Source organism: Staurois parvus, unplaced genomic scaffold (assembly GCF_062004578.1).
Source record: "Staurois parvus isolate SC_StPar_1 unplaced genomic scaffold, SC_StPar_1.0 ptg000449l, whole genome shotgun sequence".
NCBI classification, from domain to species: domain Eukaryota; kingdom Metazoa; phylum Chordata; class Amphibia; order Anura; family Ranidae; genus Staurois; species Staurois parvus.
The window spans coordinates 6,416,494-6,429,902 of NW_028318245.1; the positions used below are offsets into that span (position 1 = coordinate 6,416,494).

Here is a 13,409-nt window from a genome sequence, read left to right on the forward strand (position 1 = left end):
TTGCTCAAAAAATACAGGATTGCCGGAGGGCAATAATTCAATACAATCAGGAAATATGCGGGATGACTGTCCAGAGAGATGCCTGGAGGTTTATTTTATAACTTTGAACCTTCAGCGAAATTATACAAAAATAAGGTACTTTATGGCTGAATTAGCGCGGTGAAGGGTCTGATTCCCAAGTTCTGGAAGGTTCCTGAAGCACCAAGAATGAACAAATGGGGTTGGAAATATCTGTAGGATGGAGGATAAGATGGAAAAATTCAGGAAAATGTGGTGCAGTTGGTTGAAATGTAAAACCTCTGAAAGATACATGGAACTGGTCGGAACTGAGGGGGAAGCATGGGTGGACTGACCATTTGAACACTCAGGCACTGCCCGAGGGCCCAGGGTCAGTAGGGGGCCCCATGAGATGCCCCTGGTACGTTTCATTGGCTTTTTCATAGACTTTTTTGGGTGTGGGCGAGGACACAGGGGTCCCATGATTCCCTATTGCCTGGGGGCCCCATGAGTTGTCAGTCCGCCCCTGGGGGGAAGCTTAGAAGTCAGGAGAGATCCTTAATGGAGAATCTGAGAGAGAAATACGAGAGAAGATAAAGTTTAGGAAGAGGATGTGGATGGGGAAAACAGGTTGGGGGGTGGAAGGAAGGGTGGGTTGGGGTGGGGGGGATAATATTGGGGCAAATGGATATAGGTATATGTGAAATATTTTTGCAAAAAAGTCTCACATGTGAAGAGGAGTGTAAAGATACATCCATCCTGGGATCCAACAGCAAGGGGTCTCGGAGCCAACCCCAAATGTCCGGGACCTGTAGATGGAGCACAGTGGCTAAATGGTTAGCTCACGGGTGTCAAACTGGCGGCCCTCCAGCTGTACCAAACTACAAGTCCCATGAGGCATTACAAGATTGACCGTTACCAGCATGACTCCCAAAGGCAGAGGCGTGATGACTGCCAGTTTGACATGGCTAGCTCTTCCACCTGGCAGTACTCAGGTCATTGGTTCGAATCCCAACCAGGGCACCACCTACCTGGAGTTTGCATGTCCGTGGAAAAGAGAGCCAAATAGTTTGCTGACCCCAGAGAACACCCACAATTGTTTCATTAAGCGCAATCCACGCCAACTTTACGCTTCATTGCAGCCAGATCGATCACCGGACTGGACTATGGCGCTAGGAATATAAAATGGATTAAAGTCTGCAAGCATCCCGGGATATCGGCCGCTCAGTAATGGTGTTCTATCATCTGTGGGGACGTTGGCCGCAGTCACTGAATGAGAGCAGACCCTTCAGCCCCCTAAGACACGCCCTCCAGGTACGGAGAGCCGTTCCCAGCTTTTCATCAATTTCCTAATGCCTTTTGCATTGCGCTTTGCGTTTTTACATATGCATTTGCAACGCATTTTTTTAAATTTTCCAGCACTGTAATTATTTTGTTGCCAGTTAGAAAAACAACACAAAACGCAGCAAAAACGCACTGCATGCGTTTCAGTAGCTTCTTAGTCGAACTCTATTGTAGCAAAGGCGCTGCTTTTTTTGCGTTTAAACGCGGCTCAAAAAAGCATGTCCATTTTTTTTTAATGCATTTTGCATTTTTTTTAATGGTTTCTTTTTTGGTCAACTTGCTGCTGGGCAGATTAAAAACACAAAACGCACCAAAACTGAGTTGCATGCCTTTTCTCAAGCATCTCCATTGAAGTCTATTGAATCAAAAATGCAATGTTTTCCACAAACGCAGCAGCTGAAAACACATGTCCATTTTGCTGTGCGCTTTGCGTTTTTCGCATTCGTTTTTTATTTTTTTTATGCGTTTTGCATTTTTTTAATGGTTTTTTTTTTGGTCAACTTGCTGCTGGGCAGATTAAAAACACAAAATGTGTCAAACCCGCGTTACGTGCCTTTTCTCCAGCTTCTCCATTGAAGTCTGTTGAACCAAAAACGCATGTTCATTTTGCTTTGCGTTTTTGCACATGCATTTTTGATGGGGTTTTTTTATGCGTTTTGCATTTTTTTAATGGTTTCTTTTTTGGCCAACTTACTGCTGGGCAGATTAAAAACACAAAACGCATAAAAAATGCGTCAAAACTGCATTACGTGCCTTTTCTCCAGCATCTCCGTTGAAGTCTATTGAACCAAAAAAAACTAAATGTTTTCCAAAAACGCAGTGGCTTGAAAAAGCATCTCCATTTTGCTGTGCGCTTTGCATTTTTGCACGTGCGCTTTTGATTTTTTAATGTGTTTTGCATTTTTTGTAATGTTTTCTTTTTTGGTCAAATCTATTGAACCAAAAACGCAATTTTTTTTCCAAAAAACGCAGCGGCTCAAAAAAAGTATTAGATGTGAACCAGGGGTTACTATGCCGAACAAGCGTGTTCCTCCAGGTCTGCTGGGCTACAACAAAATGGTCAACGAGAACCAATCACAGAACGGCTTGACTGTTACCCATGATGCTCGGCATTGGGGGATGGGCACTATTGTTGCAGGAAGTGAATGGAAGAGAGTTGGGAGCGATGGAGGCAAACTGCACCAACCTGACGGAGAGGATATTACAGCTCACCCTGGAGATCATCTACCTGCTGACCGGGGAGGTGAGGAGGATTCTGGGAACATAACCAACACTTTGGTTCAGTTTATCTGTTGATGACCGAAAAGTTAACTTTCCTCCAGTCTTCAGGAAGTACCGAACGGATGCGTTTTTTTTTTGCTGTTTACCGTGTTTATTGGCGACATTTTGTAACTGACGGCGGCGCACTGTTAAATTATGTATTTTGTACTCACGACTTGATGATTTTTTTTTTTTAGAGTCTAACTGACTTTTTTTCTTAGTTTTGGATGGAGAGGTAAGGGATTATTTATTTATTTCAGCTCCGTCAATTTACATATATATTGTACATTCACATCTGTCCCCGAGGGGCGTACAATCTAAGGGCCCTAACTCGCATTCATACAGACACATGCTAGGAACAATTTAGACAGGAGCCAATTAACCTACCAGCATGTCTTTGGAGTGTGGGAGGAAACCCACACAGGCACAGGGAGAATATGCAAACTCCAGGCAGGTGGTGCCGTGGTTGGGATTTGTACCCGCTCTTCCGTCTTCACCCGCTCTTCCGTCTTCACCCGCGCTTCTGTCTTCACCCTTTCTTTCTTCACCCTTTCTTTCTTCACCCATGCCTCCATCCTCACCCTTTCTTCCGTCCTCACCCTTTCTTCCGTCCTCACCCTTTCTTCCGTCCTCACCCGCTCTTTCGTCTTCACCCCCTCTTTCGTCTTCACCCGCTCTTTCGTCTTCACCCGCTCTTCCGTCTTCACCCGCTCTTCCGTCTTCACCCGCTCTTCCGTCTTCACCCGCTCTTCCGTCTTCACCCTTTCTTCCGTCTTCACCCGCTCTTCCGTCTTCACCCGTGCCTCCATCTTTACCCATTCTTCCTTCTAGGTTCGTGGGCTGCAGCCATCTGAATGGCCAGGGCCTTGAAGGCATTACTCCCGTGCATGGGCATGGGAGTATTGGCTGCAGCATGGTGCCCTGCATTCAGGGAGGTCTCAGGGTAGGACGGCTTCAGATGGGTGCCAGGAAATCCCCTATTGAGAGGCCATGGCATGGGTCCATGTAGCAGCTTGCTGCAACAAAAGGCTGAGAGCAAGGAGAACCCAAGGAGCCAGGAGAGTTGGGTGAAACAGTCTGAGGGACCAATCAAAGGCCAAGGTTTAAGGCCTACATCATATGGAGAACTCCAAAACTAGACCCTTACAAGATCAGCACAAAGAGGGACCATAAATACAGGATGATGCAGTAGGATGTCCTGCATTGTGACAAGAGGGTGGTCTTTACGTCTGGAGGAAAAGCGATTTAATCTCCAAACATGGAAAGGTTTCTTCACAGTGAGAGCTGTGAGAATGTGACTCCCTCAAGAGTTGGTTCTGGCCAGCTCAGTGGATTGCTGTAGGAAAGTCCTGGATTGTTTCTTAGATAGAATAGAATTCTTAGACAGAATATAACTGGATATAACATTTATAGGTAAAGTTGATCCAGGGAATATCCAATTGCCTCTGGGGGGATCAGGAAGGATTTTTTTTCCCTGCAGGAGCAAATTGGATCATGCTTTGCTGGGGAGTTTTTTTGCCTTCCTCTGGATCAACTGTGGGTATAGGATTGTACCTTTTTTTTTTTTTTTTTGTGGTTGAACTGGATGGACTTTTGTATTTTTTCAGCCAGACTAACTATATGTTGTCTTAGCAGTGTACAGATACAATATGACTGGAAACAACTCCAAGCCAAGTATGAGAAGAAATATCATTACCTCTGAAAGGGAGATGCAGTCAATCAGATCCTAGCAAAGAGGGATGATGAATGTAACGCCTTTTGTTGGGAAATGTCTATAGTGATTGCTCATCTCTCTCCACAGAATAACATCGTTGCGAAGAAGGCATCAGGAGATGAACAGGACCCCATTACGGTTCCTCTACATTCCTTACTGGTTCCAGAAAGAAAAAATGAAGAGAAGATTTTACAAATCACCCAAAAGATCACTGACGTCCTTATTGGAGAGGTGAGCTGTGCCAGGAATTCTGGGACATTGACCAGTAACAGACAAGGGATGTGTCTGGATGGTGACTGTATCATTGTGTGTGTCAGGTTCCTCCATGGAAGATGCTTTACTATTTTGTTTTACATTTATATTCAGAGTGGAAACTGGAGCAATTTTAATGTTGGTTCCAAAGAAAATATAAAAGAAGGAGAGCAGGAGCCTAGTGTGATGGAAGGACAGAAGGATCTCTACAAGGACGTCGTGATGAAGAATCAGCCGCCCCTCACATCACCGGGTAATAGGAGACTTTATTGTAAAGGAGAGAGCAGTATGGAGGATCCACCTAGATCCCCCATCATCTGATAAACACATAGAAACAATGGATTCAGTCAGTGTGTGTGTTTCCTACAGCTGGATCCAGTAACCGAAAGCCACCAAAGAGACGTCCCCGTCCTCGGAATGCCCGAAAATCCACACAGACAGATCGCACCATCCCTCACCATGATAAGGTAGATGGGATTGAAGATGTCAGATTTACACTTGGCTCTGAACTGTATTAGATGATATTCTTCTATGTAGTCTCAGGATAATAGTGCTCACAATCCTACTCTAATTATAGGGAGAAGAAGTGATGGGTATAAAAATTGTTATTAAAGAGGAAGAAGAGATGTTTTTGATCGATGATCAGCTGTCTCTAAATGAAAATGAAATACTGGAAACAAAGACCCAGGAGGAATCTTCTATATATGGCAGCACAGGTAAAAATGATGTAATATGAAATGAAACGCTTCATATTTTTTAATTTTATGTTCATTCTTTCGTATTTCAATCAATTATCAAATTTTAGGAATGCAGATTGACCAAAAAAGATGAAAAATCCGCAATCCAACAGACAATTTTCAGAGAGGATGCCTTGACCGTTGAAAGAATAATTTTGGCTTCTTATGATATGATGGAAAAGTATCCAATGAACCTACATTATACTACATCCCATGCAGTGGAGATACTGTAAATCATTAGGTCTATCTCCATTCCTCAATATAACGTCATGTTCCCAACAAATGAGGAAGAGTTACTGGACACCATATGAAAGGTCCATCTCCATTCCTCAATATAATGTCATGTTCCCAACAAATGAGGAGGAGATACTGGACACCATATGAAAGGTCCATCTTCATCCCTCAATATAACATCATATTCCCAACAAATGAGGAGGAGATACTGTACACCATATGAAAGGTCCAACTTCATTCCTCAATATAACGTCATGTTCCCACAAATTTGGTGGTGGAAGGTCCATTTTTGTTCCTCACCATATCAATGTCATTAATGTATGTCCACCTCCACCCAGGTGGCTATAGTTGCTTTGGTTGTCTGGTTTGGTTTGCTGACTTCTGTCCTTGCACAATTATCTCTGTACCCAAGATGTTGATAGCAGTTGACTTCTACACTAACATTCATTATTCCTAACTGCAAACAAGTTTTGATATTTTTATTATTATTAATGAAAAAATATTTCCAACAGTAGGCCAGAAAAGCAGGAATACCCCAGAGGGACGTCTTATTTTACCTGCCAATTATAATAAAGACGATGTTGGCATGGCGCTGTGTTCTCCAGGAAAGAGCATCGTTGCTAAAAATTTACATCGCCAACTTAATCTTTTGGTAAGATCAACAAATCAGTTTAACCACTTGAGCTCCAGAAGGTTTTACTCCCTTCATGACCAGGTTATTTTTTGCTTTTCAGTACTGTTTTTTTTTGTTTTTTTAATAAAGTCCCGTTATGCCTTTAAAAGTGCACTTTAGAAAGAGTTTTGAACAGCTAAAAGTCTTTTTTTTTTTTTTTTTACTTTTTTCTGACCTTTGGAACGGATTAATTGGTTTTTAATGCATTTATGAATTCATTTTTAATCATGTCCCTGTACAGTATTTATCCCTTTAAAGTGCACTTTATAAAGAGTTTTGAACAGATAAAAAACTTTTTTTTTTACTTTTTTCAACGCATTTACAATTTTTTTTATCATGTCCCTTTATGCCTGTAAAGTGCACTTTATAGAGTTTTGAACAGATAAAACTTTATTTGACTTTTTTCTGACCTCCGGAATGGATTACTTGGTTTTCAATGCATTTACACATTTTTTTTTAATCATGTCCCTTTATGACTTTTAAAGTGCACTTTATAAAGAGTTTTGAGCAGATAAAAGACTTTATTTTTTTACTTTTTTCTGACCTCCGGAACGGATTAATTGGTTTTCAGTGCATTTACAAATTAATTTTTAATCATGTCCCTGTACAGTATTTATGCCTTTAAAGTGCACTTTATAAAGAGTTTTGAACAGATAAAAGACTTTGTTTTTTTACTTTTTTCTGACCTCTGGAACGGATTAATTGGCTTTCAATGTATTCCTATGGGAAACCGCGTTTCGGTTTACGAATTTTTCGCAATACGAATCGTCCCGCAGAACGCATTAAATTCGTGAACTGAGTTACGCCTGTATATTGATATTCCGTACATCTGTATGAATTTTCTCACCATTATCTGTATCCTTTTTCAGAATTGTGAAAAAGCATTCAGCATGAAACCAGACCAGGCGTTTCTCACCCTCGAAAAACCCTTTGTCTGCCCCCAGTGTGGGAAAGCCTTCTTGAGGAAATCGGGACTGGTTCAACACCTGAGGATCCACACCGGCGTGAAGCCGTGCCCGTGTCCTATCTGCGGGAAGTGTTTCATCGACAAGTCGCAGCTCAATAGACACAACAAAGTCCACTCCGGCGAGAGGCCCTTTCCCTGTCCTCAGTGCGGGAAGTGCTTCTCTCATAAAGGGAACCGCGACAAGCACATTATAATCCACACCGGGTTGAAGCCGTTTTCCTGTTTTCAGTGCGGGAAATGTTTCGTGCAGAAAGTGTCACTAATCCTGCACCAGAAAACACACACCACCACCTGAGGGCTGCCGAAAAATGTACGGCGGCATTTCATTGGCCGAATCGTAACAATACAGTCTGAAACAGGGGCGAACTGACAACTCATGGGGCCCCTGGGCAATAGGAGATCATGGAGCTCCTGTGTCCTTGCCCAAACTCAAAAAAGCCTATGAAAAAGGTACCAGGGGCATCTCATGGGGCCCCCTACTGACCCCGGGCCCTCGGACAGTGCCCCAGTTTCCAAATGGTCAGTCCGCCCCTGGTCCGAAAGGATCAGCCAACCTATATGGAATATTTTAGGTTTTTCTTTTTTTTTTCTTTTTTGTGTAATCTCTGTTCTTTCATTCTTTTTTTAGTAAATTTTTGCCGTTTATAATTTATTAGGCATTTTATGTTGCTTAAAACTAATTTTTTTTCTCTTCTCCATTCTGGGGGTTTTCCACCTCTTCCTGTTGTGGTATACAGGCAAGACTTGCAGGAAAGTCTACTCCACAAAGTCGCATAAAAGTAGTTTAGGAACCTTCGTGTATCAAAAGTCGCTTTTTTTTGGGGGGGGGCTTGTATGACAGGTTTTTGTTCATATAGAGCGACTTTAATCAAGTCGCACTAATATAAACAGAACTGTCATACCAAAAAAAATGACTTTGCACATATAAAGGTTCCTGCACTACTTTCACGCGACTTAAGTGCCATAGAGTGTAACGTCGCATCAAAGTCACACTACATGAACAGAACTGTCGTACTTTCCTATTAGCCAAAAAAACAAAAAAATGCAACTTTGGGTACATAAAGGTTCCTGCACTACTTTCATGCAACTTTGATCTGACTTGAGTGCCAGAGAGTGTAACATTGTATCAAAGTCGCACTACATGAACAGAACTGTTATACTTTCCTATTAAAACAAACACATAAAAAATGCAACACTTGCATGCGACTTTACACTCTCTGGCACTCAAGTAGCATCCACTACTTTCATGCGACTTTGATCTAACTTGAGTGCCAGAGAGTGTAACGTCGCATCAAAGTCACACTACATGAACAGAACTGTTGTACTTTCCTATTAGCAAAAAACACGCGATTTTGGACACACAAAGGTTCCTGCACTACTTTCATGTGACTTTGATGCTACTTGAGTGCCAGGGAGTATAAACACCTATCAAAGTTGCACTACATGAACAGAACTGTCATACTTTACTATTAGCAAAAAAAAAAAAAGCAGTGCAACTTTTGACAAATAAAAGGTTCCTGCACTACTTTGATGCGATTTTGATGCTACTTGAGTTTTAGAGCATGTCAAGCCATATCAAAGTTGCATGAAAGGAATGCAGGAACCTTTATGTGTCCAAAATCGCATGTTTTTGGCTATTGGGAAAGTACGACAGTTTTGTTTATGTAGTGCGACTTTGATGCAACGTTATGCTCTCTGGCAGTCAAGTCAGATCAAAGTCGCATGAAAGTAGTGCAGGAACCTTTGCGTATCCAAAGTTTTGTGTTTTTTTGGCTATTAGGAAAGTACGACAGTTCTGTTCATGTAGTGCGACTCTGATGCGACGTCACACTCTCTAGCACTCAAGTAGCATTCACTACTTTCATGCAACTTTGATGTGACTTGAGTGCCAGAGAGCGTGATGTTGCATCAAACTTGCACTACATGAACAGAACTGTTATAGTTTGCTATTAAAAAAAAAAAAGCATCACAAATGCAACACTTGCATGCGACTTTACACTCTCTGGCACTCAAATAGCATGAAAATAGTGCAGGAACCTTTATGTGTCCAAAATCGCATGTTTTTGGCTATTAGGAAAGTATGACAGTTCTGTTCATGTAGTGCGACTTTGATGTGACGTTACACTCCCTAGCACTCAAGTAGCATCCACTACTTTCATGCGACTTTGATGTGACTTGAGTGCCAGAGAGTGTAACATCGCATCAAAGTCGCACTACATGAACAGAACTGTCATACTTTCCTATTAGAAAAAAAAAAATGCAACTTTTGAAAAATAAAAGGTTCCTGTACTACTTTGATGTGACTTGAGTTTTAGACAGTGTAATGTCATATTAAAGTTGCATGAAAGGAATGCAGGAACCTTTGTGTCCAAAATCGCATGTTTTTGGCTAATAGGAAAGTACGACAGTTCTCTTCATGTAGTGCGACTTTGATGCAACGTCACACTCTATGGCACTCAAGTAGCATCCACTACTTTCATGCGACTTTGATGTGACTTGAATGTCATAGAGTGTAACGTCGCATCAAAGTCACACTACATGAACAGAACTGTCATATTTCCTAATAGCCAAAAAAAACACAAATTTGGATACGCAAAGGTTCCTGCACTACTTTCATGCGACTTTGATGCTACTTGAATGCCAGAGAGCGTAACGTCGTATCAAAGTCGCACTACATAAACAGAACTGTCATACTTTCCTATTAGCAAAAAAAAAAACCAGTGCAACTTTTGACAAATAAAAGGTTCCTGCACTACTTTGATGCAACTTTGATGCTACTTGAGTTTTAAAGCGTGTCAAGCCATATCAAAGTTGTATGAAAGGAATGCAGGAACCTTTATGTGTCCAAAATTGCATGTTTTTGGTTATTGGGAAAGTTTGACAGTTCTGTTCATGTAGTGCGACTTTGATGCAACGTCAAGCTCTCTGGCATTCAAGTAGCATCCACTACTTACATGCAACTTTGATATAACTTGAGTGCCATAGAGTGTAACGCCATATCAAAGTCGCACTACATGAACAGAACTGTTGTACTTTCCTAATAGCCAAAAACATGCAATTTTTGGACACATAAAGGTTTCATGCGACTTTACACTCCCTGGCACTCAAGTAGCATCAAAATCGCATCGAAGGAGTGCAGGAACCTTTGTGTATCCAAAATTGTGGGTTTTTTGGCTGATAATAAAGTTGCATGAAAGGAATGTAGGAGCCTTTATGTGTCCAAAATTGCATGTTTTTGGCTATTAGGAAAGTATGACAGTTCTGTTCATGTAGTGCGACTTTGATGTGACGTTACACTCCCTAGCACTCGGGTAGCATCCACTACTTTCATGCGACTTTGATGTGACTTGAGTGCCAGAGAGTGTAATGTCGCATCAAAGTCGTACTACATGAACAGAACTGTTGTACTTTCCTATTAGCCAAAAAAACCCACAACTTTGGACACGCAAAGGTTCCTGCACTACTTTGATGCGACTTTGATGTGATTTGAGTGCCAGAGAGTGTAACGTCGCATCAAAGTCACACTACATGAACAGAACTGTCGTACTTTCCTTTCATGTGACTTTGATGCTACTTGAGTGCCAGGGAGTATAAACTCCTATCAAAGTTGCACTACATGAACAAAACTGTCATACTTTCCTATTAGCAAAAAAAAAAAAAAATGCAGTGCAACTTTTGACAAATAAAAGGTTCCTGCACTACTTTGATGCGACTTTGATGCTACTTGAGTTTTAGAGCGTGTCAAGCCATATCAAAGTTGCATGAAAGGAATGCAGGAACCTTTATGTGTCCAAAATCGCATGTTTTTGGCTATTAGGAAAGTACGACAGTTCTGTTCATGTAGTGCGACTTTGATGCAACGTAATGCTCTCTGGCAGTCAAGTCAGATCAAAGTCGCATAAAAGTAGTGCAGGAACCTTTGCGTATCCAAAGTTTTTGGTTTTTTTGGCTATTAGGAAACTACGACAGTTGTGTTCATGTAGTGCGACTTTGATGTGACATTACACTCTATGGCACTCAAGTAGCATCCACTAATTTCATGCAACTTTGATGTGACTTGAGTGCCAGAGAGCGTAACATTGCATCAAAGTCGCACTACATGAACAGAACTATTAACCAAAAAGAAAAACACATAAAAAATGAAACACTTGCATGCAACTTTACACTCTATGGCACTCAAGTAGCATGAAAATAGTGCAGGAACCTTTATATGTCCAAAATCGCATGTTTTGGCTATTAGAAAAGTATGACAGTTCTCTTCATGTAATACGACTTGAGTGCCATAGAGTGTAAAGTCGCATCGAAGTCGCACTACAGGAACAGAATTCATACTTTCCTATAAGTCAGCAAATGCAACTTTGGACACATAAAGGTTCCTTCATTCCTTTTATGCGACTTTGATAGGACATTACACTCTCTGGCACTTAAGTAGCATCAGAGTCGCACTACATGAACAGAACTGTCATACTTTCCTAATGGCTAAAAACATGAGATTTTGGGCACATAAAGGTTCCTGCACTACTTTCATGCTACTTGAGTGCCAGAGAGTGTAAACTTATATCGAAGTCGTACTACATGAGCAGGACTGTCATACTTTCCTATTAATCAAAAGAAAAAAAAACGCATCAAAAATGCAACACTTGCATGCAACTTTATACTCTATGGCATTCAAGCAGCATGAAAGTAGCGCAGGGACCGTTATGTGCCCAAAATTGCATGTTTTTGGCTATTAGTATAGTATGAAAGTTCTGTTCATGTAGTGCGACTTTGATGCGACTTGAGTGCCAGAGAGTGTAACGTTGTATCAAAGTCGCACTACACGAACAGGACTGTCGTACTTTCCTATTATGCCAAAAACATGCGATTTTGGACAAGCAAAGGTTCCTGCACTCCTTCGATGCTATTTTGATGCTATTTGAGTGCCCAGGATTGTAAACTCCTATGAAAGTCGCACTACATATACAGAACGATCGTACTTTCCTATTAACCAAAAGAAAAAAAAACGCATCAAAAGCACAACACTTGCATTTCTGCTACAGGTCCATTGAAGTCTGTTACACACAGAACGCAAATCTGCAGCAAGGAAGAAAAGTCCCTGACCCTTTCCGGAAAACGCAGCGGCTCAAAACGCACAGATGTCCACATCTGTGCGTATTTGAGCCGGTACGTTTCCCGCCCATTTAACATGGTTTGCTATGGATCTTGTTCACAGTAGGCTGTAGTGCGTTTCTGCAAGGGTCAAACGATCTATTTAGTAGAGCGGGGGGAAGAGTTTGGCCTCCCTTTTCTCATGTATGTACATGTCCAGAGAGACTTTGTGTCCCAATGATTGTTGTCGCTGGGAAATGTCCTCATCGGGGACACAGAGGACCCAACAGAGGACTTCTCTATCAATAACCTTCTCTGTTCTCCTATCAAATAACAAAAACATTTTATGTTGGATTTCCACTTTACTTACTTACTGGAGGGTTTGGGCTGTCTTTTTTTTTTTTTTTTCTACTTTTTTTTTTTCTTACATTACATAAAGATATGTAATGTGTGGCAGCAATAAAATCCATTTCTCATTGGTACACCATAGACTCTTGTTTTGTTTCCTATGTACCGATACCACGGATCACAATTACATGCTCTTCTGATCAGCGACACGGAGTCTCCACGCACACGGGGCATTTTGATCACGCTGGTAACATTAGATGTGTAAAGTCACGTTAAAAACTCGAGTTTTTCAGCTTTTTTTTTTAGCATTTTTGCATCAGCGTTAAGCTGTGTTTTCCGACGTTTTTCCATGTTTTTGTTTTTTCTACCAAAAACGTTTTTCTTTTGGTCAATTATTGGTTAATGAGCAACAAAAAAATAAAATATTTACATTAACGCACAAGGCTATAGATATGAAGGTTATATAGTGTTTTCCCATGTTTAGCTGCGTTTGCGTTTTTTAGCAGTTTTTTCTTTATGTATTATACATGGAGATCATATCCCCCCTTATGTATTATACATGGAGATCATATCCCCCCTTATTTATTATACATGGAGATCATATCCCCCCTTATGTATTATATATGGAGATCATATCCCCCCTTATGTATTATACATGGAGATCATATCCCCCCTTATGTATTATACATGGAGATCATATCGCCCCCCCCCTTATGTATTATACATGGAGATCATATCCCCCCTTATGTATTATACATGGAGATCATATCCCCCCTTATGTATTATACATGGAGA

At 41.1% G+C, this 13,409-nt stretch overlaps 1 protein-coding gene across 1 annotated transcript; it reads left to right on the forward strand.

Annotated features, from left to right (window-relative positions):
- Window positions 1–2,467: 2,467 nt before the first annotated feature.
- On the forward strand, window positions 2,468–12,748 carry LOC149453480 (gastrula zinc finger protein XlCGF66.1-like). Its single transcript, XM_089688521.1, has 7 exons — window positions 2,468–2,584; window positions 4,403–4,546; window positions 4,682–4,820; window positions 4,937–5,034; window positions 5,145–5,283; window positions 6,051–6,190; window positions 7,081–12,748. The coding sequence occupies exons 1-7, from the start codon at window positions 2,507–2,509 to the stop codon at window positions 7,471–7,473; spliced, it is 1,131 nt and encodes a 376-aa protein (XP_089544647.1). The 5' UTR covers window positions 2,468–2,506; the 3' UTR covers window positions 7,474–12,748.
- The last annotated feature ends 661 nt before the right edge of the window (window positions 12,749–13,409 follow it).